Genomic DNA, 24,260 nt, shown 5'->3' with positions numbered 1-24,260 from the left:
TTGAGACAGAGAGAGACAGAGCATGAATGGGGAGGGGCAGAGAGAGAGGGAGACACAGAATGTGAAGCAGGCTCCAGGCTCCGAGCTGTCAGCACAGAGCCCGACACAGGGCTCGAATTCACAGACTGTGAGATCATGACCTGAGCTGAACTCAGACGCTCAACCGACTGAGCCACCCAGGCGCCCCAATGTTGGGTTTTAAAGTGCTGGAACCAGAAATCGAAACTCTTGGGGGAGGCAGATGTTGTTTACAGTCTTTATTTTGAAAAATGTGTAAGGCAAAAAATGTGCTTTTGATAGTTCTTTTTTTTTTTTTTAAGGTTTTATTTTTTAAATTATTTTTGAGAGAGCGCAAGCAGGGGAGGGGCAGAGAGGGGGGACAGAGGATCCGAAGCAGGCCCCACGCTGACAGCAGTGAGCCTGAGGCGGGGCTTGAACTCCCCAACGATGCAATCATGACCTGAGCCAAAGTCGGACGGTCAACTGACTGAGCTGCCCAGGTGCCCCTGGTAGTTATTTTTCTGGTTTGACCAGTACACAGGTTAATGGAGTAAGAACATGTGATCAGGGAAAGGAATATAGGCTTTATTATAAAGTACATTTTACAGCTTCTCAACATACCTAGCCTCAGATTTTATTACTTTAGATGTTGTTAAAAGTGTTTTACTTGTGGGGCGCCTGGGTGGCTCAGTCAGGTGAGCATCCGACTTCGACTCAGATCATGATCTCACAGTCCGAGAGTTCGGGCCCCACGTCGGGCTCTGTGCTGACAGCTCGGAGTCTGGAGCCTGCTTCTGATTCTGTATCTTGCCCTCTCTCCCCCTCCCCTGCTCATGCTCTGTCTCTCAAATTAAAAAAAAAAAAAAAGGGGGGGTTTTACTTCTGGGAAATGGATAAAATAAAGGGCTTACGTTTTGTATCACTCTTCTGTAAAGCCTTTTGTTATGTCATTTGGGCTTCCAAGTTGATCTCCAAAAGGCAAGAGGAAAATATCTTAAAATTGTATATTTACAATTTAAACGTATAAAAGTACACTTTTTATAATAAATGTTGAAGCCAGTCCGTCAGCAGTTTTGCCATGTGCCAGGCTAGCCTCCCTTTTCTGGGAGCAGATATTTTTATGGAGGTGACCTTGGCTGCTTTCCTCCATCTTCCTTCTGGGGCCTGGACAGTCTCCCACCCCTCCAGTTAGCTCTGCAGATGGGTGGGAGGGGAAGGAGGTCATGGGTAACACAGGAAGGAATTGGGCCAAAGCAGTCTAACACGGGATTTAATGCGAATTTACTTAGAATTGCACCTAGTGTTCCAGAACGTTTGACTAGTGACTGTATTGCCCAAAAAGGAGGAGATGATACAAATAACTGATGCTGCAGAATACCAAATATACATGCCACTTATTGAACATGTTTTTTTTTTTTAATTTTTTTTTTAATGCTTTTATTTATTTTTGCGACAGAGAGAGACAGAGCATGAGCAGGGGAGGGGCAGAGAGAGAGGGAGACACCGAATCGGAAGCAGGCTCCAGGCTCTGAGCGGTCAGCACAGAGCCCGACGCGGGGCTCATACCCACAGACTGCGACATCATGACCTGAGCCGAAGTCGGATGCTCAACCGACTGAGCCACCCAGGCGCCCCAGAACATGTTTAAAATAGGGGCACCTGAGTGGCTCGGTCGGTTGAGCATCTGACTCTTGATTTCGGCTCAGGTCATGATCCCAGGGTTGTGAGATAGAGCCCCATCTGGGGCTCCATGCATGCACACGCTGTCTCTCTTCCTCTCAAATAAAAAAAAAAAAAATAGTACTTTCAATCAAGAGAGTCAGCAGTGTCTTTTTGCAGAGCTCTCCTATTTCTGAAGACAGTGGACATGAAGGGCAGAGCTGGAGTGCCTGCCCGTGTTTACTGCCCTCTTATCACCTCCACTCTTCTCCTAGAGAGCTCTCCCTTCCCCTGCTTGCTCCTGGGGAGAACAGGCTTCCAAGGTGTTGCTGGGTCGATTGGCCAGGGGCACCTTGCGTGGCCCTGATCAGATTGGCCAGGGGCAAGGCCATGAGGCTGTGGTCTGATTGGCCAGGAGCAGGGTCACTCCCGTGCAGACATTACTGGGAAGTTGCCAACAATGGAGTTTTCGGCGTTAGTAAGTGCTTTGGCAAACTTCAAAAGTATTATTTTTTTAACAAAAGTTATTTTTTTACCAGTAGTCATTCTACTCCCCGCTCTCCACCCCACCACTGTGGTCTAGAATTTGTGATTTTATGGCCAACAGGGCGAGGAAGGCGGATTTCATGGTTCCTTGGGCCCGTTTTCTTTGGATGGCACTTACTCATATCTAGCGAGGGAGTGCTGTCATAGGTTACATGGATGGGTGGTGGAAGATGGTCAGCAGACCTAGGTCTGCCCTTGCTGCCCTATTCAGCTGGCTTGTGAATTTGGCAAGTCAGTTTCCTCTTCTGTATCCCAGTGTGGAGTTGTCCTGTGCGCTTTCTCAGGGTGTTACGGTCTGAAGTCCCATAAAAAAATGTCTTCAGACCCTTGGGGGTGAGGGGTGGGTTACAGAGCTCTCGGGCCAGATGTGCCTTCCTTCTGCTCAGAGTGCCCCATCTGTATCTCTCTTAAGGGATTTAGAAAGTTCTATTTGATGATGTACCTGTTACCAACACACATACACTCTGTATTCCTCAGCCTGCTTTCGTGTTCTCCACAGCCATTTGACACATCTGTTTACTTGAGAGCTGGTGAGTGTAGAGGTTTAGCATCTAGAGTCTGAGCTAGGCTGTCAGGGTTTGTATTGTGGGGCTGCAACTTCCTGCCTATGTGACCCGGGGCAAGTTACTTCATAGCTGTGGGCCTCAGTTTCTTCCGTTGGTAAAATGGGGAAAATACCAGTACCCTACAGCCGCGCCCCAGACTCTTATTGGTGAATGTGGGAGCTCTTGGTGCTTCTTTAAACACCGTCTGCATTGGCTTCTGAAGGCACTCCTTTCCTAACCCACCTTACACCCAACTCAAGCGTAGGCTCCACCCGTGTCCAAGAAGTACATTTTTAGAAAGCAACGCCAAAGTGTAAACAAATTTGGGGACAACTGGGGAAATCTGAATATAATCCAGATATTAGAGAACACCAAGAAATTATTAAAATTTTGTTGGGTGTGTGGACGGTATTGTGATTCTGCAGGAGATGCCCTTGGATCTTAAAGGTGCACACCGGGGTGTTTAGGAATGAAATGTCATGATGTGTGTGATTCAAAATACTTGATAATAATAAATAGGCAGTAAATAGACAATATATATATATATGTATAATAAATATAAGCAATAAACAAGAAAGGAAGAAAATATGGCCAAGTGTTAACAGTGGTATATTCTGGTGTTGGGTGCACAAAGGGTATTTATACTGTTCCCTCGACCTTCCTGTGTGAAATTCTTCATCACAAAAAGCCAAGCGAAAGAATGGATGAGTTAATGAATGAATGAACGGGTCTGAGTGTCTCCAAGGGCCTGGGATGGGGAGGGGGGCTGTGCTTTGTGCCGCCATGTTTGTGACCCCACTAAGGAGGATCCAGAACCTCTCGGTGGCCGTGGAGAAGTGACCGGTTCTCTCTCTACTGTGCAGGATTTCCCTGGAGGACCTGAGCCCGAGTGTGGTGCTTCACATGACAGAGAAGCTGGGTTACAAGAACAGCGACGTGATCAACACTGTGCTCTCCAACCGCGCCTGCCACATCCTCGCCATCTACTTCCTCTTAAACAAGAAACTCGAGCGCTATTTGTCAGGGGTGAGTGGGGCCCTGGTGGCTGTTTTCTCTGCTCTCTGTGGAAAAAGGAGCTCTTATACCTCGAGTATTTCTCAGTTGCTGACACTTGATCTAAGCTGTTAATTTGAACTAATGGAAGGCTGAGTTTCTGAATGTGGGATAAAATAGTAGCTGAACTTGCTTCTCAGGTAGCTCGTGCTTTTTATCTGAGGTATTTTTCAAATATCCTCCCTCGGAGTTAAGCCCCGGGCGGCACTGTGAGAGAGTCAAGCCTCTTTTCCCTTCAGTTTCTCCGTTGCCTTCTCTGCCTACCTCTTAGCTCCTTGGGTTCCCATGTTAAAGGCATTGGGGATTTCTGTGGTCGTAAAAGTTGGGGAGCAGAGCCTCTCAGGCATTGATCTCGAAAGCATGATTTAATGAGGAAGGCATTACTTATTGGTACTTCTCCAGAAGGTGAAAATGAAATTGAGCTTTGCTGGCTTGACCCCGGTGCCTTCAGTCTGGGTGACAAAGCACAGGTGTCCTGTGTCCCACGGGAGGAAGCGTGGGAGTCTTGCAGCCTAGGGTGGGGTGGACGGTGGTACCCTCATGCGTCGGTCGCCTTTGGTCTTCCGCCACACGCAGTTCATGTGCGCCTGGGGAAGGAATTGACATGCTTCAGTGTCTGCTTCTGACTAAATTCTCTCTCCACTTAAAAAGAATTCTGCAAACCACTCCTGTTTCTCCTACTCCGAATAGAGGAGGCTGACCAGTTCTGACGGGAGGTCAGCCTGCTACAGAGATTGAGAATTGTCAGGAAGCCTGTCGGAAATTTGATTTCAGATCCACGGTCACGAAGGGTGACCATCACCCTGTGTATGTGGTGCCCTGAGATCTGATGGTGTGGGGCTGTCAGTGTTAGGAACACATGTAGAAAACAGAACATGAAGAACTTCTAGTGCATTTTCAGTGCTATTTAAAGCCATGTGAGAGTCAACCCAGTATCTCGCAAAAGGCTTAGAAACCTTTTGTGAGGTTTCTAGATTAGAGCTAAAATGAAAATCCACCTACAGTTGGGCAAACGATATTCTCCCTGTCTGGCAGAAATGACCACACAATAAGGCCCAGAAGGCGAGATGGTCAGAGTGTGTCTCTTTAGCAAATGGATTTGGGAGATGTCTACAAAACATTGCTGAATAGACGCAGAGGCTCTTTGGGAGGTTTGTTGAACAGTTGGATGAGAGTGCAGGTGTTTCGAAGCTGAGTCAGCTTAGGGAATTTGCTAGATTTTGCTCCAGTGGGAAATTATCCACAGAAGTACTTTTTGGGTAAACCACCAGAGGAAAAATTGTACTCGAGAAGAAACATTCTGAACAAATAAGAGGCTTTTGAAAATAACAACAGTGTTTTATTGGGGGGTGAGATGGCAAATACATGTCCCATGTAAGCCCTGCTGGGATGATACTTCTGATGAGGACAAATCTGCAGCTTTGAGACTGGATGTGAGGGATGGTGTCACGGTCACAGGAGAGGCCTCCCTGTGGGAGACCCTCCCACAGGTCTCCCTCGCGGGAGAGGAATTTGAGGCCAGAAAGACAGGACCTTTGACACAGTATATATTTTATATCATTTTATTATAAGGAATGATTAGGAGCATCTCTTGTACTGTGCCCAGGTTCTCTGTCCCACCATGATGATGAACTTAAAGATAATTGGACTTGAAGCTACTTCTCATTTCCCTTTTATAAGAAGACCACATGCCCCTGTTTCTTTCTTATCTTTTTATAATTTTTTTTCATGTTTATTTATTTTTGAGACAGAGAGCGTGAACAGGGGAGGGGCAGAGAGAGAGGGAGACACAGAATCTGAAACAGGCTCCAGGCTCTGAGCTGTCAGCACAGAGCCCGACACGGGGCTCGAACCCACGAACCATGAGATCATGACCTGAGCCAAAGTCGGATGCCCAACTGATTGAGCCACCCAGGCGCCCCAATTTCTTATCTTTTTAAATCCCTATTTGGTTATATGTTTTATGATGTACATGATATGTTAGTACAGAGGTGCATGCTTATAATTTATAAACAAATATGCATATATTATAGGTCCCTTCCTATACCTTTTCCACTCATATGGGTTCAAGGTCACACCATTTGGGGACAACTGTGGTAGAAAACAGTAGTTAAGAACTTATTTTTTTATTTTTATTTTTTTAATTTTTTTTTTAATGTTTATTTATTTTTGAAGGACAGAGAGACAGAGTGTGAGCAGGGGAGGGACAGAGAGAGAGGGAGACACAGGATCTGAAGCAGGTTCCAGGCTCTGAGCTGTCAGCCCAGAGCCCGACGCGGGGCTCGAACCCACGGACTGTGAGATCGTGACCTGAACTGAAGTCGGATGCATAACCGACTGAGCCATCCGGGTGCCCCAAGAATTTAAATAGCTGTCAACTAAAAGGAAGGAAAGAGGATCAACGCACTGATTTTTTTCTCAAATGATGACTGTTACTCAAAAATTAGTTTTTAAAAAGTGCCTCCGCTGAAACTGACTATAAAATTCACAATTTCATGTTTAAAGGAAAAGTTACTACTTTCCTAAGCAAACATTCTTTTGGCAGAACTTCTTTGGATGCCGATCGATAATGTGCGGGGACTTTAGGGGTTTTTGTTTTGTTTTTTAAAGATTTTTGTTTTTAAGTAATTGCTACACCCAACGCGGGGCTCTAACTCACAACCACGAGATCAGGAGCCACACATTCCACCAACTGAACCAGCCAGGCGCCCCAAGGAACTTTAGTTTTTCAAATACTTTCCTTCCTCTGTTCTGCCTCCACAGCTACAGATACGAACTTTGGTTACTCACGCTCTTCCTGAGCAATCCCTGAAGCTCTCAGGCTGTGTCTTAATTTGTCTTTGTTTCTTCCCATCTGCTGGTTTCGGCACCTCCTCTCTGCCCGGCCTGAGCATCGGCATAAAGGTTGCGTGCAAGTCTTGCAAAGCTGAGCATGGCTTTGTCTGCTGAGAACGTTCCCTGGAAACTCAGCTAATGTAGTTCCAGCTGGAGAAGGTTATTTTATTGTGTCTGTTTCACACTTAACCCTTAAAGCCTAGGACGTACCTGGTCTTGAGAACTAGGGTCTGGGCGAGTGGCTGCTTTTAACTAGGGTGAATTAATCCCCACAGACAGCTACAGCCGGTCCGCTCAGTAATTTCCACACACGGCTAATTTAACTGCCCTGTGTGCACTGTCCCAGCTATTAATCTCATCAACCAATTACTGACAACCCACGTATAATTTTAAGACCGAAACTCGTGAACTGACAAGTAAAATACCTATCTTATCTGTCATTTCTCCCTTTCTCTCTTCTTTCTTGTTTTCTGTTTCTAAAACCAAGAAGCGTGGATTCTGTGTTGGAGAGCCTGGAAGGCCGTTCCGTGACTCTTTGTTGGTTGGTAGACGCATCCGTCATTTAATTCACCTTTCTCCACACAGGCCGGCACCTCAGTCGTGCACCTAGATCATCCTAGATACGGTTTTCTGTCATCTGTAAGCTGTGTTATGAATTGCTGTGGCTCACTGGGCAGGGGAGGGCAGGGATGCGGGCTGTTTTTCACTAAGGAAATAAGCAAGATCTGTATCTTGTTTGGTAGGTCAATAAAATGAGTTATTCTTTCGAGCTCACGTATCTGGTTTCTGCTTTCACATCTCAGAGTAGTCTTCATCGTACAGATGAAAGAACTGAGGCCAGCAAGGAGCAGTGACGTGCCCAGGGTCACCTGGCCCTGTCCTGGCAGACCCATAACAGAAGTAGGTTGCCCGACTCTGGGTCCGGGGCTGTCCCCTCGCTGCATCATGCCTGCAGGCCACCCTCCAACGAGGCTTTGCATTGCGATTACCTGGCTTGCCAACCACTTTCGGCACTTTCTCAGCCAAGTGCTGGTTTCAAAATTAATGACTGCTTAATGGACACTTCTATTTCCTGTGAGTTAAGCCATGCTTTTTCCCCGCCTTTCTCCTCGGATAGAAATCTGACATCCAGGACAGCGTTTGCTACAAGACCCAACTCTACCAGATAGAGAAGTGCAGGCCCAGCAAGGAGCCCTATGAGGTGAGTGACCCCCTCCAAAATGAAATCCAGGATCGCTTAGGAAGAGCGGGTTTCCATTTTGAGAGCAAAGTGGAAAGGAAACCGGTTATTGTGGGACAGAAAAGCAGCAAGAGACAAATAGTCACTTAACTGGGTCCCCGAAACAATGGTGTATGGCCGAGCCACTGTCTCTCAGTTGTGAGACTGTGGATCTTAGCTGTGGCTACACGGTCGAGTCGCCGGGGGAGGGGCGCCTGGGTGGCTCAGCCTGTTAAGCGTCTGACTTGGCTTGGGTCGTGATCTCATGGTTCGTGGGTTCGAGCCCCGAGTCAGGCTCTGGGCGGACAGCTCGGAGCCCGGAGCCTGCTTCGGATTCTGTGTCTCCCTCTCTCTCTGCCCCTCCCCCGCTCACTCTCTGTCTCTGTCTCTCTCAAAAATAAACAAACATTAAAAAATATATAATACATATATAAAAATGTACACATCTGGATGCCCAGATTGCACCTCACATAATTCTCCTGAAACTCATGGGGCAGGAATGGGAAAGTGGGCGCGTGTTAGTAGTTTTTAAAGCTCCCTGGCAGATTCCATGGAGTGGCCAAGGTTGGAAACCACTGCCAGTCCTTCGAAAGGTAAAAATGAGATGCTCAAAACTGTACATGAGTGTAACGCTTGGCATCAGAAGGAGGCAGTAAAATGAGGGACAGGAAAAAGTTTTGGATGAAAACAAGTATTTCTAGGCATCCTAGGACAACTTGATGCTAGATACATACTTAAAATACCAAGATCCTTTGATTTCAGAGTACAAAGTAGTATCATGGGGCGCCTGGGTGGCTCAATCGGTCAAGCGTCTGACTTCGGCTCAGGTCATGATCTCGCGGTCTGTGAGTTTGAGCCCCGTGTCAGGCTCTGTGCTGACAGCTCAGAACGTGGAGCCTGCTTCCGATTCTGTGTCTCCCTCTGTCTCCCCCCCCCCCTCGCTCATGCTCTGTCTGTCTGTCTGTCTCTCTGTCTGTCTCTCTGTGTCAAAAACAAATAAACATTAAAAAATTTTTTTTAAAAAATAAGCAGTATCATTTGGCAAGTTGTACCAAATTTGGACCCCAAATATGTGCTTGGGAAGAGACTGTGCCTGGGAATCTGGATCCAGGGCCAGGGGCACAGGATGAGGGTGTCCCCCCACCCCCAACACCCAGGTCTCTTCATGCAATGCTTTGTCAAATGCGACCCCTCAGCCTTCTCCTCAGTGATCTTCCTGGGAACCCACTTGATTTCCCCTTCGCAACCTCTGCCGTGTGCCCCACCAGTTTTTTTCTTTTGAGCAGAAATCAAAAGGGAGCCTTCCTCCATGCCCTACATGAGGCCGATGGGCCTGCCCACTTCTCTCTTCCCTTTTCTGCGGTCAAAGTGGTCAGTGGTGGTGGCCGAGCAGTTAGTTGTCCTGGGCCCTTACAGAGACCAGCTGGGCAGAAGTGGGAAAGGCAGAAAGAGACGGCCTGAGTTCCGGAAGAGGAGGAGGAGGGGAAGTGAAGACCGCGTAGACCTCTCTGTGGGTGACGTTGGCCCCCCGCCTGAAAGATGCTGGGGTTGGGGAGGAGTGAGGATGGGGGAAGTTGGGCGGAAATCCAGGGATGGCTGGGGTGGGGCTTAGCCTTGACCCCGGCCTGGAGGCCTCCTGCCTCTGAGACAGGCTCCGGCACCTGCATGATGAGGATGCAGAGGAGTCTTTGGGGGGTGGGTCATGCTTGGCTTTCAGGCTGAGGGCAGGAGGGGATGTCGGGACCACACTGCCCTGAGCTCCAGACCCTTCAGGCCAATTGCTTCCTCAGCTTCCTCTTGCGTGAGGGAAGGTGTCTCCAATCCATCGTGCCTGGAGCCCCCAGTGTCTGTCTCCAAATGGCAGCCCCACCCTCGGTATGGGGCAGGAACTCCGGAGGTACTTTTTCACCCCCAGAGCCAGGCCGTCCCCAGGTTCTGCCAGTGTGACTCCTCAACCTCTCAGGTCCCCTCCGCCACCTTGGTCTCTCTCCTCCCTCCCCACCCCAGCCACTGTCACCTCTGCCTCTTGCGGGGATGTCTGCCACAGCCCTGACTGGTCTACCCCCTTCTCCGTGAACGCCTGGCTCTCACTTCTCCGCACGCCAGCCGGAGCTGAGCCGTCCGCGCTCAGACGGAATCACGTCCCTTCCCTGCTCCAGTTAGCACATGTTTACTGAGCGCCTCGTGCACACCAGGCATGCCTCCTTAAGCTGGAAGGCACGGTCGGTGACTGGCCACCACGTCACAGATTAGACCGTGGTCTGCTGGCCTCTCGAGCCTCGTCCCCCGGGCCCACACGCACAGCCCTGCTTCTTGCTCCGTGCTCGCTCCTGCAGGCCTTAAGACTTCTGTGCTCTCTTGGCTCCCAGCACCATGCACACCCTGCCCCTTCTTCCAGAATGTTCCCGTCAGCTCTCTTTGCTGATTACTGTTTTATGTCTTCAGATTCCAAGGCAGGGTCATTTCATCCCGGACCCCTGCCATTCTCTGACCTTTGCCATCGGATCACATCTCTCCAGCACAGACTCACCCCCGCCCACATCCTGCATCCCGGGGTTTGTCCCATGCGCATGTTTTGTTTGCTCAGGGAGTGTTGGATTCCCATCTTTCTCCCACTCTGGACTGTGAGTTCCATGAGAGCGGGGACTGTGTCCCTTTTGCTCCTTACAGCATCCCTAGAGTCTACACAATGCCTGGCATTTGCTAAACGAACAAAGGAAAGAATCAAGTGGGCCTTGACCGGGGTCTCCGGTAGAATTGGATTCCCAAGGGGAGAAGGTGGAATGATCCAGGAAGGACAGCTAGCTTGACTAGAGCAGGGGAACGCCTGGAGCATAGCGTGCAAGTCGTGTTATCCTTACAGATGACCATGCCCCGAAGCAGGGAGGGCCGTCTCACGGTCACGGGCTCTGAGGGCTTATCACCTCGGCTGGCATGCAGAGAGTGCAGATTTCACGGCTAGGCTCCCTTGCCTCTGGATCTGCATTTGACTCTTTAGGGCCTCAAGGAACAATGTGAACAGATGCACCCAGCGTCCCATCTGTGTGCCCTACGTGGCCTCCACTCCACTTTGCTGACGCCCATGTCCTCGGTTGCCCTCGAACCTGACCCCTGCGCTTGTTTGTTTCGAAAGCGTCTATGATGGGAAAGGGGCCTTTTCTTTCACCCAGATTATTTTCCTTGGATGATTATCTCATTTGGCCTGAAAACACATGGAGAGCGTTTTAAACATGTGTTGAAATATTTAACGGTTAGGGTTTAAATAGGAACACTAATGGGAAAAGAGCATTTCACTTCTCTGTGATCCATTTGTTTTCTCCAAACGGCAGTGATACTTGTGCTAATTAAATTACGGGCTATTACTGGATCATCCAGCCCGCCTCTGCTGGAACCTAGAGAGTGGAATGGGGCCAGCTCGGAAAAGTGCTAAGAAGATCTGAAAGGGCCCCGGTTTTCTAGGTAAAGCCCACTCAGAGCCTCCGTGGGCTTCTTTCCAGTTGCCGTCGGCCGGTCCTGGAGAAGCCGCCGAGAGGCGGATGGGTTTCAGGTCGTGCGCAGGCTGGCTGGGGAGTGAGCGAGGCCTCTGCGTTGTTCTGAGTCCCAGTTCTTTCTCTCCTCCGAGACAAAGCAGCTGAATTAAGTTGCAAGAATGTCCCCCTTGGGATTACAGTGCTGTTATTGTACGACTTTACCACGTTCTCCACCTCCTCTGCCTTTAAAGGGTAGCAGATATGTCTGTGAAAGTGGGACACGTGTCTCATCCAAGAGCACCTCGAGCATGGGCCCCGGAGACTCCTCTTCCTAAAAAAAAAAAAAAAAAAAAAAGAGGCCCTCAGGACCGTGGAGATCGAGGCAGGGGGGCCAGTCATCATTTTTAAGCTGGCTTATTAAAGCCACATAGAGCCAGAGGCCATTTGTGTTACAATCTTTCCCCAAAAATGTTAATTTGTAGAGCAGTGGAAAATAGAGCGGGGAGGGCTTCTGGGTAGCACAGGGTAACGTGGCAGGCTTGGAAGAGAGCTGTGTGGAGGGCGGCAGAGGGACGGCATCAGTGTGACCAGCCGCTGGAGCAAAGTGCCACACACCGGGGGTGGGGTGGGATGGGGGGCTTCAACAGCAGCAGTTTCACTGACTCTCAGTTCTGGAGGCTGGAAGTCTGAGATCAAGGTTGGTTCCCTGCACGGGCTGTGGAGGAGAACCTGTCCCCTGCCTCCTGGCTGCTGCTGGTTGCTGACATCTTTGGGCTTCGTTCCTTGGCTTATAGAAAGAAGCACCACCCGATCTCTGCCTGTACCTTCCCTTGGCCTTCTCTGTGTGTGCGCCTCTGTGTCCAGTTTCTCCCTTTTATGAGAATACCAGACCCATTGCAGGAGGGCTGGGTTACCTCTGTAAAGGCAACACCAACAGGCCCCCTCCCCAAAGGCAAGAGAGAGTGAGCTTTCCATGTGCTCCTCCCCCTTCCAAAGCATCAAAGGGGACACGATAGGCCTGTTGTGACCCTGTCTTCAAAGAAGGTCATGTGCTGAGCTCCTGGGGGTTAGGACTCTTGGGTACCAGTTTGGGGGGGAATACGATTCCACCCATAAGAGGGGCAGTAAACTAGAAGGTAAAATATTAAAATGTTCACTTTGTATCTTATTTCACATCTGTGCAGCTTGTGAAAATAGTTTGAAATCAGATTAGACAATCAGTGCTGTTGGAAATGAGAAGGGTAGTTCCCTTTGGGGACTGGGAGAGGGCAGGGATGGGGGGGAGGGGGTTCCGGGTGGGGCCGGTTGGGCTCCATATCTTAACCCGGGTGGAGCTCTCATGCACGTTTTTTGCTCTTGGAGAGAATGCGTTGACTGAGCAGCTCAGTCGCCTTGAGAGCACTCCTCCGTTATATGTCTTAGACTTGAATAAAATAGATTTTCTCACCTAGAAAATCTATTCAGTGCCTGAATTAGGACATCTGCTGCCCGCTTGCATGATGGTTTAGGAGTCTCGTTTCTGGTCTCTAAACATTGAAAGGAATAATTCTCAAACCCAGAGTTGCAAGTGGTAGGGGAGAGAGAGTTTAGGGAATAAACAGCAGGTACAGCTACTCAAATTGTTGAAAATGTTGCTTTTCACAGGCCTCCCTGGACACCTGGACAAGAGACCTTGAATTCCATGCTGTGCAGGTAAGAACATGGGAGTTATGATGGGTTAGTCTGAGTTCTCTAGAGAGAACCAACAGTGTGTGTGTGTGTGTGTGTGTGTGTGTGTGTGTGTGTGTGTCTGTCTCATGCTTCGATACCCAGGGAATAGTGGATGTTTCAGCTCAAAATCCAAGGCCTTCTGGAAGCAGAATTCCTTCTCTCTCAGGACACTTCAGACTTTTTCTCTTACAGCCTTCACCTGATTGCACGAGGCCCACCCACCTTGTGGAGGGTCATCTGCTTTACTCAAAGCCTACTAATTTAATCCCATGTGAAAAATACCTTCACAGCAACATCTAGATTGCTGTTTGACCAAAAACTGGGTACTGTGGCCTGGTCAAGTTGACGCTTGAAATGAACCATCACATGTGACCCTGAGGGCTGGTGGATCTCTGCTTAGGGCTCTGGATTCTACATACCTCCTTCCTTGTCCTGAATTAAAACGCAGAGTCCAATGGTGAGTGGGTTTATCAGAATCCCTTCAGATCAGACTGGTGCTTTCTTTGTTGACCATTTTTAATTGTCTTGCTGTCACTGCACACTGGGCTGTGCATTCATGTTTTTACCTATATGAGAAGTGGGGTTTGCAGCAGTCCAGAGCTTCCCACCTCAGTGGCCTAATTTATGAACGAAGTCCTCTTTTTCTCAGCTGCGTTGTGTTTTTCCCATGGCAAAATCAGGTCTCTGTGGCTTTTCCAAAGCAACCGGCAGGCAATGCCTGGGCACCTGGGCCGCCCCAGGTATTCATGATCCACACCTGATTCTAACGTTCCAAACAGTCACATGAGGTTAGCTCGTCAGCAAGGGGACAGCAGGCTCCAGAAGAGCCCGTGCTAAGCTAGACTATCATCCAAAGAAAACAGCTTCAGCTCACCTGCAGACCCCAGGCTCTTGGCTGCGGCATCACGCCATCCGTGGTCAGTTTCCACCGCGCGAGGGTGCAAGGCAGCCCTTATGCAGCCCGGGGTGGGGAGGAGGTGTGGCCGCCCCTGTCCCTGTTAAATGGCTGTGTTGGCCTTTCAGACTGTGACGCAGATGAGATGTGAGGTTCATGTTTATGCCTGAAGAGCTGACTTTCGGTTGCAGGTGGGGAAACACTTCTCTCAAGGGGCCTGCTGTATCTATAGGAGCAGAGCTGGGGAGGAAGGGGGAGGGCTCTCGCTCTTTGGAACGCAGGAGGCTGGAGTCACAGGGACGAGCCCAAAGGGACTGGCTCTGGAGCTCAGATGTCAGAGGCCAAGAACCTACTTTTCTCCAGAAAGCCCCATGCACCACCACTCCCTGGCTTCTTCCTCTCTTCTATCAAACAGTTGTGACACTGTAAGAGTCTTGAGTAGACAAACCTTTGTGAGGCCACATTTTTTTTGTTTTTTTAATGTCTATTTATTTTTGAGAGAGAGAGACAGAGACAGAGACAGCACAAGTAGGGGAGGGGCAGAGAGAGAGGGAGACCCAGAATCTGAAGCAGGCTCCAGGCTCTGAGCTGTCAGCACAGAACCCGATGCGGGGCTCGAACTCACAAACCGCGAGATCATGGCCTGAGCCAAAGTCGGATGCTTAACCTGAGCCACCTGGGTGCCCTGAGGCCACATTTTCAAAGTGTCCGGTTTAGTAAATGTCCGTGCACATGTGCAGTGGGTAGAAAGTGGTTTAAAGAAAACCGGAAGCTGTTTTGTGTGGGGCTGGCTTCTGGGGCCTCATGTGGCCCCCTCTCCGATCTGCCTTGGGGAGTTTGGGAGGCGGGGTGGGTGTGGGGAGCACATGAGACTCAGGCAGCCGGATTGCTGGGAGGGGAGCACGGGAGTGGGTGTAGGCACATCGAAGGGGGAATATAATGAGTCCCTCTGAAGATCTGTTTCTGTTACATAAGGTGCTTTAGCATCCTGCTCCCTGGAAGATCTCTTGTGGAGAAAATAGGGTATGCAAATGAAAAGGTATAATGGGATGATGGGTTGCATTTGGTCACCTGTGCCTGGAGGGCGCTGAGATTGGCTGGTTGTACAAACACATGTCTTGTGTGGGCTGGTGACCCATCCACACGGACTGATCCAGCCGTGTGTCCCCGGCAGGGGTCTCTTGGGGGGTGGATTCTTGGCATGCCCCTAACAAACTGGTAACTGTGAAATCACCTATTCTTTGGGCTGGACAAGGGTGTTCTGGGAGCTTTTGGAGAAAACACCCGGCTGTAGGATCCTGGGATGAAGTTCAACAGGGCGGCTCCAGCAGGGTTCCTGAGGTCATTTCCGCATCCCTCTGCCCCCATAGCAGGCTGTTTGGTGCTATCCCTTTGTCAGTTCCCAGAGAGGTTTTTTAGAGCCAACCTTGGGCTCTTTCTACAGGGAATTCATGTCCTGTACACCTCTCAGTGCTGATGAACTCTAGCTAGGTGGTGATGCTGGCCCCCCAGAAACTTTGCGTCTTGATCCTTTGGCTTTGGAGAACCCAAAGAGAGTTGGGGAGGGGCCAAGATGAAGCCATGAAGCCAAAGGCAGAGCAGCTTCCTCTAAAGTGTAGGGATCACGGAGCACCCCAAAGGAAGCTGTACTCGTCATTCTTTCTCTTTTTTAAATGTTTATTTGAGAGAGAAAGAGAGCGAGAGACGGAATGTGAGTGGGGAAGGGGCAGAGGGCAGGGGGGACACGGAATCGGAAGCAGGCTCCAGGCTCTGAGCTGTCAGCACAGGGACCAGCACGGCGCTTGAACTCACGAACCATGAGATCACGGCCTGAGCTGAAGTCAGACGCTCAACTGACTGAGCCACCCAGGCGCCCCTGTACTCACTATTCTAGAAAACAATCCTGAAAAGGGCGGGGGGTGGGGGTGGGGGTGGGGATCTGCAATTTTGACTTTTCTTCCAAACACTGTTTTACGTGGTTTCGTAGAAGTGCATTCAGTTTCTTTTTTACCATTTAAAGTGTAAACAGGTGGAACTGGTGATTTTTCTCATTAGAGCAGAGACAGGAAGAATAGCACCAGAGGAAGAGATTTTGCCAGACTTTTCAGGACAAGCCTGTCACGTCCCTTCGATGCTTGGGGCACAAGGGAAGTGTGACAGCTCGTTCCCCTTAGAGAAGGGGGCTGTTGGGGGGTCACAGAAACCAGGAGAGGGATGCGGCCTTGACCCAGATGGTCTGGAGCAGGTGGCCCTCTTTCCTGTTCGTAGCATTCTGCCTAATGACCTGGGGCTCAAACCCCCTCCCGAGAATCCCGGATGCCCACCTGGAACCCTGGGACTACAGCCTGGTCCCTGTCCCTCACGGCCCGTGTGTCTGCCTTTCTCTCTGCCCCAGACTCATCCTGCCCCAGGCTTCCAGAGGGTGTGAGTTTTCACTTGGCTCCCAGATGAATTATTCAACCCGCTTCTGGCTGTTCGCTGGTCCGTGATGGGGTGACAGCTGTGCTTTGTCCCAGGTCATGCTCTCAGTGCAGCACCTGGCACTTGACGTCCCGTAAAAGGCTCTTCAGATGCTGGGGAGGGAGTTTGTGAAGCTTCACCCCTCCTCTCTTCCCCCCTCAGCCCTCCACTGGGGATGGCCACGGCAGCCCAGGCTTGGAGCCCTAAGGCACTGGGGCCCTCACGGTGACCCTCAGGGTTGGCGTGGCACCCCCACTTCCCATTCCTCCCCTGCAGTTTTCTCCCACCCGCCGATTGGGCATCAGGAACCCCCATCTGGACAGGCTTTGAAAATCCCCATTGGAAGGGGCTGTGCGAGCCCAAGGAGAAGCTTCCTGGAGAAGCCGTTCAACAACATCAATGAGGAGCTGATGAGCTCTCCTGAATTGTAAATATTCTTCACGTTTAAGGCAAAAACCGTGAATCTGGTGGTGAGGTCAGGGATGCGGTTGAATCTGTTGAACAGTAAACATCAAAGTCTTTACGGCTGGAGAAGAAACTTCTGAGTGGTATCGCCCTTCCCAGAAGCTGGAACGCAATTTTAATTCAGTTTGGTTTCTACTGGCTTTTTTTTTTTTTACATTTCAATAACTATTAAGTCTTCTCTATGTGCTTGGCTTTATGCCAGAGGCTGTGGGGTTGAAGATACATAAAATAGTAAAATTCACTCCAGTCAGAGGGACAGGGACACAAGTGACACATAGTGACGCAAGCAAGGGCTTGCATGACCGAGGGCGGAAAAGGGTCAGAAACTCACCCAGGATGGCACAGGGCTCCTGGGGTTGCCGTCCACCTCCTTGGCCTGACTGAACACACAAGAGTAAACGTTAAGATAGAAATGGTTATGTTTCATTTGTGAAGTTACCTTTGCAAAACCACTGCTGTGAGCAGAATCCTAGAGCCCTATTCTGAGTAAGACCACAGACTTCCAGAAATCCTCATGTGTTTTGCCTCAGTTCCTTCATCTTGTTCTAGAACAATTGACCTCCTAGGGACGAACTTGCCCTTGCTGGAACACCTTGAAATAGGGCCGTGCGGGGAGCTGGGGATGACAGAAGCCTGCTTGTGGCCCAGGGAGAGGGAGGTGGGTTCCCTGGGGCATCTGCTGGGCCTCTGCTCCTCCCTTGTTCAAAGTGCAGCTGAGAACGGAGTTTTGAGAGGCTGGGGTTTCTCAAATCCACTAGGATAACTCTTCAAAGGGGAGTCACGTTGTATATGTCTGTGTGTCTGAGTACATGTGTTTACTTCTGACTTGAAGGATGAAAAACCCAAAGAACAAGAAAAGAGAGGGGATTTCCTTCATCGGCCGTTTTCCAAGAAGCTGGACAGGAACCTCCCCTCCCACAAACAGCCCTCGGCCTCGCTCATCACGCACATTCAGAACACCAAAGCCCTGCTGAAGGACCGGAAGGCCCCCAAGTCCGGCTTCCCCGACAAAGGTGGGTCAGCTCCGGGTACAGTCTAGACCACTCGTGTTGAGCTGCACGGCCATGCGTACTCCTCCCGGGTGGCTGTGCGGACCCCCTGGGATATACACGATTCCTGTGCCCTGGGAAAGCAGTGAACACACCCAAGGCAACCCAAGAACACTGGAGGTCCAGACGGGGTGGTATTGGCCACCCGTGCAGGCAGGGTTTGAGAGAGCAGAGGTGGAGTGCATTGCATTGTGGGAGCAGAGATCAGGGTATAAGGTATTTCAGGAGTTGGGATTGGGGTGCACAGTGTTATGGAACGAGGGACAGGTGTTCATTGTTGCAGGGACAGAAATTGGGGATTGGCGGCACGGTGTGGCGAGAGCCTGCCCAGAAGAGCGAACACCTAGAGACACTGAGGCATGGTTGATGGAGTCTGGGCTCTGGGGTGGGGCTGGGGGAGCTCAGAGCCAGCTCTGTGGCTTATTGTGGGCTAAGCTCCTTACCCTTAGAGGATCAAAATTGGTTCCCTTACTGGCAAAAGGAAGCCCACCCGTTGGAGCTACTGGGTGGATTAAATGAGATACATAGGTTGGCTTGTCCGCCTCTTTCAGAGTGTGGGACATCAGGTAACTGATAAATGCGAGGCTCCCTCCTCCGGGGCAGCACTGAGGGACGTGGGGGAAGCAGGAAAGTGTTGGGGAGGTTCCAACAGCACCGAGCACTAGAGGTGTTACCCTAAGAGAGACCTGGTTTCTCAGCCAGAGAGGAAAGTTCCATTTGATTCCGTTTCCTTCCTGAGGTTTCAGAAAGGCAGGGGGTCTCACAGGATGACTCTGCTTGTCCCTCCTGAGTGATTCTCCTTTCTGGCTTTGTAACCAGCAGCAAATTCAGGCCCTTGACGGAGACATCCCATGGATGTCCCCAACAAAGTCTAGGTCAGTGCTGATGCGTTGGATAACTTTGCCACCCCAGAGCTGGATTCCATTCCTGGCAGTTTCCTGGGCCAAGTATCATTTGTTTCTTCGAGTTTTTCCTTCTGAGAGCATGTTAGCTTAGAAGCGTGGACGCCCTGTGTAATTGCTAAGACCGAGCTCTCGCCATGGGGCAAGCACTGTGTCAAGCTCTCAGCTCACCCCAGTGAGGTTATTCTCACCTCCGTTACTAAAGCAGAGGAAATAGGCAGAGAGAACTGGCTGAAGTCAGAGAGCTCGTAAGTGGCAGAGTCCAGATTTCCGACCCGGCCGCCTGGTTGTAGAGCTTTCTCTCCTGACTGGTGCAGGCCCCTGCGTCCTGATAGGGATGGAAGGCGAGGAGCCGGCCGGTGCGCTCACAGGGTGGGGCTGGTGACCAGGTCCTTCCTGCCCAGGGTGATGGAGTGTGCCGGCCAGGGCCCTGGGGGGCTGACTCTAGGTGGAGATTAGCAGGGCGAAGGTGGGAGGCTTCCTCTCAGGATCCACATCACCCAGAGAAGGGAAGGACGCAGGACTGCGCAGAGGGGGACCCTGGGCCACAAATTTGGAGGACACGGCCATCACAGGAAGGGGAGGGGACGAGATGCCGCGGTGCCCGGCTGTCACACCGGATTCGTCCGCCGTCAGCCGCCGATGAAATTTTGCTTCTCTCTGCTGGTGACTCTCAGGCACCTGTGGTGGCCTGAGGAGGCGATTTATTTTGGGATCTGTGTATTTATTTATATGAGGCCATGAGGATGCCCTACGCCCTCGGCTGCTCCTGAATCACTCTGCTGCTTCCTGTAGCTGAGCCTCGACAGGGGCCTAGAACACACGATGGTAGAAAAGCCAAGCTAAGAGCTCGTTCTGCAGGAACTTGGCTCTACTTCCCTCAGCTTCAGATCTGTGGGGTTTCCCCTCTCTTTTCTGGCACAGTCCGCAACCCTGGATTCCGGTCTGTGCCAATTTGAGATGGAAGCCAGGGGGATTGGCTCATCGCCCTCAAGATATAGATGAGGACTGTTTCACCCCTTCAGAACCGGATGAGGCCCCGGTAAGATCAGGAGTCAGGAGGGAACCTTATAAAGGAAGTCGATTCGGACACTCGGTACATACAGATGAGCCAGGAGGACATTCAGCTGAGGGACACGAGCCAGTCACAGAGGACAGATGCCGTAGACTCCGCTTATATGGAGCACCCAGCGACGTCAGATGCATCGACAGAAAGTCCAATGGAGGTTGCCAGGGGCTGGGAATGGGTGTTACTGTCAAGTGGGTATGGAGTTTTTAGATTCCCAACACGAAGAGTTTTGTTTCACGACAGTGTGAACATGCTTAACACTACTGAACCATCCACTTAAAAATGGTTAAGATGAGAAATTTATGTTACGTTTTTTTTTTTTTACCAAAATTTAAAAAAAAAAAAAAAAAAAGGAAGCATGAGGGAAACCCTCCTTCCAGTGTTGGCTATCTGAGGACCAAGTTCACGGGTCCTGGGCTGGGTGTGCTCCTAGCAGTTTGGTGGCGTTCTTCTGAGTCGGGTATCTTTTGATTCAAAGATTCGTTGGCAGGGTCCAGCATGTTAGGCAGCCAGGAGGAGGACAGATGTTAAGGTGGTGCCGTGGGCACATCAGAACTCGGGAGGCCTCCTGTCTCCGGCCTTCTGTCCCCTCCATTCTAGAAAGAGCAGCTGGTCCCCTGTGGGGAGCACTGGACGTGGGGGCCCTTTGCTTCTTGCTTCCTTCTGGCCTCCCCAGGAACGGTCTGTCTCGGTGAAGCAGGAGGCCCTGGCAGGCAGGAGAGGGCCCCCCTCACCGCCGTCCTCATGGTCTCCTCTGCTTTCTCGCGTGCAGATTCCTTCGGCCGCCGCAGTATCTTCCGCAAGACCTCAGACTCCAATTGTGTGACTTCTTCTTCCATGGAGTTCATCCCCGTCCCACCCCCCAGGACCCCCAGGATTGTCAAGAGACCGGAGCCCCCTCCGCAGGGCCCTGGAGGCCCTGGCATCCCCCTCAAGGAAGACCCCCTGGTGCTGGATATGGTGCGCTCCTTCGAGTCCGTGGACCGCGAGGACCACTCTGAACCACTGTCCCCGTCTCATCACTATCGGATTCTAAGCTCACCTGGGGGCTTGGCCCGCGGGAATCCCGGTGAGCGGACGCTCTCCCCGGCCCTGCTGCCCGGAAGCCTGTCCCCTCTGCAGACTCCTTTGCATCCCACTCTGGTCTCCTTTGCTCACGAAGAGAAGAGCAGCCCCCCGAAGGAGGAGGGCGTGTGCTCCCCACCTCCGGCTCCCAGTAACGGTGCCACGCAGCCGCTGGGGAGCCCGAATTGCGTAAAGAGCCGCGGCAGGTTCCCCATGATGGGCATCGGACAGATGTTGAGGAAGCGACAGCAGAGCCTGCAGACCCCCGCAGACCGGCCCCTGGAGGCCAGCATGCCCCCTCTGCAGCCCATGGCCCCCGTGAGCCTCTCCTTCGACATGCCTGATGGGGTCAAAGGCCAGTGCTAACCCGGGCCAGTGGTGGGATTCTGGGTGTTTCTAAGGACAGCGGTGGAACAGAGCTCCTCACATCTGTCAGGGTGTGAAGATTGAAAGGCCTCATGGGAGCCCCTTCAGGGTCTCATCGCCCCCTGCCACGGAATGTCCCCACTGTGAACCGCTAAAACCCACAGACCCAAAGCCTGCACTCCCCAGGCTCACGTAGGGACCCTGGAGTCGCTGGGATTTACGAGGAGGGGTGGTTACAGGTGCGGTTTCAACCAGTTGTGTCCTCCTTCTGCCCACCCACCCACGACCCTCTGCCCACTTCCCACTGCTGGGCTGCTGGGTGAAAACCCCACACCGGCCGCTGGGCTCTCAGATCACAGACTGTTACGAGATCTTTCCTCACTTTGTGATCTTCTCAGCAGTCAGCCAGTCACCCGGGGACTGAAGGCGGCATCGCAGAGTGGCTCGTCCAGGCCACCGCTCCCCTTCCTCTCACAGACCATGGTCGCTGGTGAGCCTGCTGCCTGAGGAAGACAGGAAGCAGCACCACCCCCTCTGAGTGGAAGGGGGCATCCGGGCAAAGACCGATCCAAACGGTGGGGACCCTGGTGAAAGGAAGGGGCCAAAGGGACACGCCTTTGCCATCTTTTTTGGTTGACCTTGCTAATGGTTCAATGATCTTTTCCCAAGATGGTGTTTCTTTATGTGATGTCAAATTGAAGTAACGTAATTAAAAAAACAACCCGGCTGGAGAGACCATGAGAAGCGATTCTACCAAATTCATGTTTTCATGCAAGGATAAGCGTGGAGGGCACGAAAGCTCTCCCACGTGATGTTTTCAGTGGCCGGTGGCCTCCCGTGGCCTGCAGGAGGGCTTGATCGCAGCTGGCCCCGTGTCCCTCCCGTTGTGTCAACATGACCTGATCCTTCTGGAAGGCATAGGACATGGCCACGGCTGGTTATTTAGGAAGAGAAAAGGTTGAGGTTGAATTTGGATGCGTTTGGAAGGCACCATTACCTCTGTGCAGTGTGGCTTTCAAGCTGCCAAGATAACAAGGGTGGCTTAGAGCTGAGTTCATTTGCTGTGAGCTGTGAGAGGGCTTGCCTGGCGGGGATCGTGTTCAAAAACTCAGCACCGTATCCTCTTGGAGGAAAGCAGCATTCCTCAAACACGCTTAGAGTCCGCGCTGTTTTCACGCCTTTCGCCAAGGATCGAACCAAAGATGCGTCTCCGGTTCTGTGTCCACGCCATCCCCGTGTGCGCCTTTTGTGGACCTCAGTGTTGTCTGACCGTGTCTAGCAGGAGCTTGCTGGGGTACGTCTCCTCTCAGGGCCCCGGGCCCTGGCACTTGGTGGCGACCACCCGGTCGTGAGCAAAATTGGAGAAAGGAGGAATTGGCCCAGGCCGGATGGCGGTTAGCTCGGGAGACAGGTGACACAGTGGCTTGAGGTCTTCAGCTGTTGACTGGTGGCAGGCGTGAGCAGACCCACAGCTGTGGTCACCCCGGGGCTTGCCCGCTGGTTCGGAAACAGGCCGCGGCCCTTGAGAACAACAACGCCTGCCTTTGTTTCCCCTGGCAGCCAGCCCGTGCCAGAGAGCCCCGGGGTGCTTCCTCAGCTTTTCTCCTTTAGCAGCGGTGCCCTCTTCCTGCCCCACACGTTTCTGGCTGAGCAAGGAAAAGCGTGGATATTTGGCTGACCCTAGAAGCCACTGAGATGCCCGGGCTCGGCTGACTTCGCGAGACCTGGAGCTGCTGTGTCCCACCTCGATGGGATCATCCCAGCCCTGGGGCTTGCTAGGAGGGAGCCAGGCTCCTGGCTGTGGTGTCGTTCTTCTGTGTGGCTCCAGACCGGGTTCCAGAACTTTCCATTGGAAGTGGCGCTTGTTAAACAGAGAGAAGAAAAGCCTCTGAAAGCGGCCTCTCTCCACTTGACGTGAAGCGTGTCTGGTTTCTGACCAGCGAAGGAACCCTTTTCGAACACAGTTGCTGGCTTCAAGTGCCGTGCTCTGCCGATTCGCTGACTCGCGGGCTGTGTCCCTGTGCCTTGTGAACTTCTCTCCCCTTATGTCTCTTCCTTGTATTGTACTTTCCTTGAGAACATGAGTGTTTTTTCCGTATCGCTGTCAAATAAGCTCATTGGGACATGCTTTCTGTTCCTCGATTCAGGAACAGCCGCAGACCGTCGTACGACTCACGGACCGTGTCACCATTGGTAGCTTGAACTGTGAACTCAGGTTTATTCCAGACCCAGTGAGAGGTGAGAGTGAGGAAGGGGGGAGGGGTCAACTGTATTTTTTTGTATGTGAGCACCTGACAAATCTATGAAACCGAATGAAAGAGGAAATGTTAAATTCTTTATTATTTTATTATATTTATATGGGAAACTGGACCTTTGGTAAGTACAAAGTATGTTGTCTGTTTGACCCATGACTGTCTCTCATTAGTGTGTGCCCATGACCTCAGTCAGCCTGTAGTCACTGACAGAAATGACTGAACTGTCACCGTGTGAAGTCCAGGAGGAAAAGTCCACTTTAATTGTATGATTTGGTCGTAAGTAAGGACTGTATTTATGTCACCATTAAGTATATGTACTTTTATAATGACTGTGAAATACACTATTCCCTCACCATGACTGCTTCATTCACTTGCATTTGACACATCTCCAAACACTGAGTATGTTGCAGTCGCTGAGCCGTCTTCTCCGTAAAGTCCTTGGCCTTGCAACTGACGGGATACGGTGGGAATCGCGCTGTGGGGTGTTTGAGGGCATCTTCTGCCCCCACATCACTGCTTCATTTCAGCTGCAGCACGTGTGATCTAAGAAGTCTCCTTCGACCGACACACAGCCAATGGCGGTACAAGAGAAATCAGCCTTTTTTTTTTTCTTTTTTAGCAGGTTCAGGGTCTCTCTTGGAGATTCTGAAAATGGCACATGAAAAGTGACATCTGTGAGCATTATCTCTAGCTTTTG

At 51.2% G+C, this 24,260-nt stretch overlaps 1 protein-coding gene across 2 annotated transcripts in view; it reads left to right on the top strand.

The window, feature by feature from the left end:
• Positions 1-23,921, top strand: part of HUNK (hormonally up-regulated Neu-associated kinase) — a 66,161-nt gene extending 42,240 nt beyond the window's left edge. Inside the window, exons 6-10 of one of the 2 annotated variants that reach the window (XM_040484057.1) lie at positions 3,614-3,776; positions 7,756-7,839; positions 12,972-13,019; positions 17,690-17,870; positions 20,650-23,921. In XM_040484057.1, the coding sequence (XP_040339991.1) occupies positions 3,614-3,776; positions 7,756-7,839; positions 12,972-13,019; positions 17,690-17,870; positions 20,650-21,308 (1,135 nt within the window). In that variant the 3' untranslated portion in view covers positions 21,309-23,921. The remainder of the gene's footprint in view (positions 1-3,613; positions 3,777-7,755; positions 7,840-12,971; positions 13,020-17,689; positions 17,871-20,649) is intronic. The other variant, XM_040484058.1, reaches the window with a different exon arrangement.
• Positions 23,922-24,260: the final 339 nt, after the last annotated feature.

The sequence above is a fragment of the Herpailurus yagouaroundi genome, unplaced genomic scaffold (genome assembly GCF_014898765.1).
Source record: "Herpailurus yagouaroundi ecotype Mexico unplaced genomic scaffold, PumYag 162, whole genome shotgun sequence".
Classification (NCBI taxonomy): Eukaryota; Metazoa; Chordata; class Mammalia; order Carnivora; family Felidae; genus Herpailurus; species Herpailurus yagouaroundi.
The sequence above is the reverse complement of the archived record's forward strand: the minus strand, read 5'-3'. Positions and strand labels throughout refer to the sequence as shown.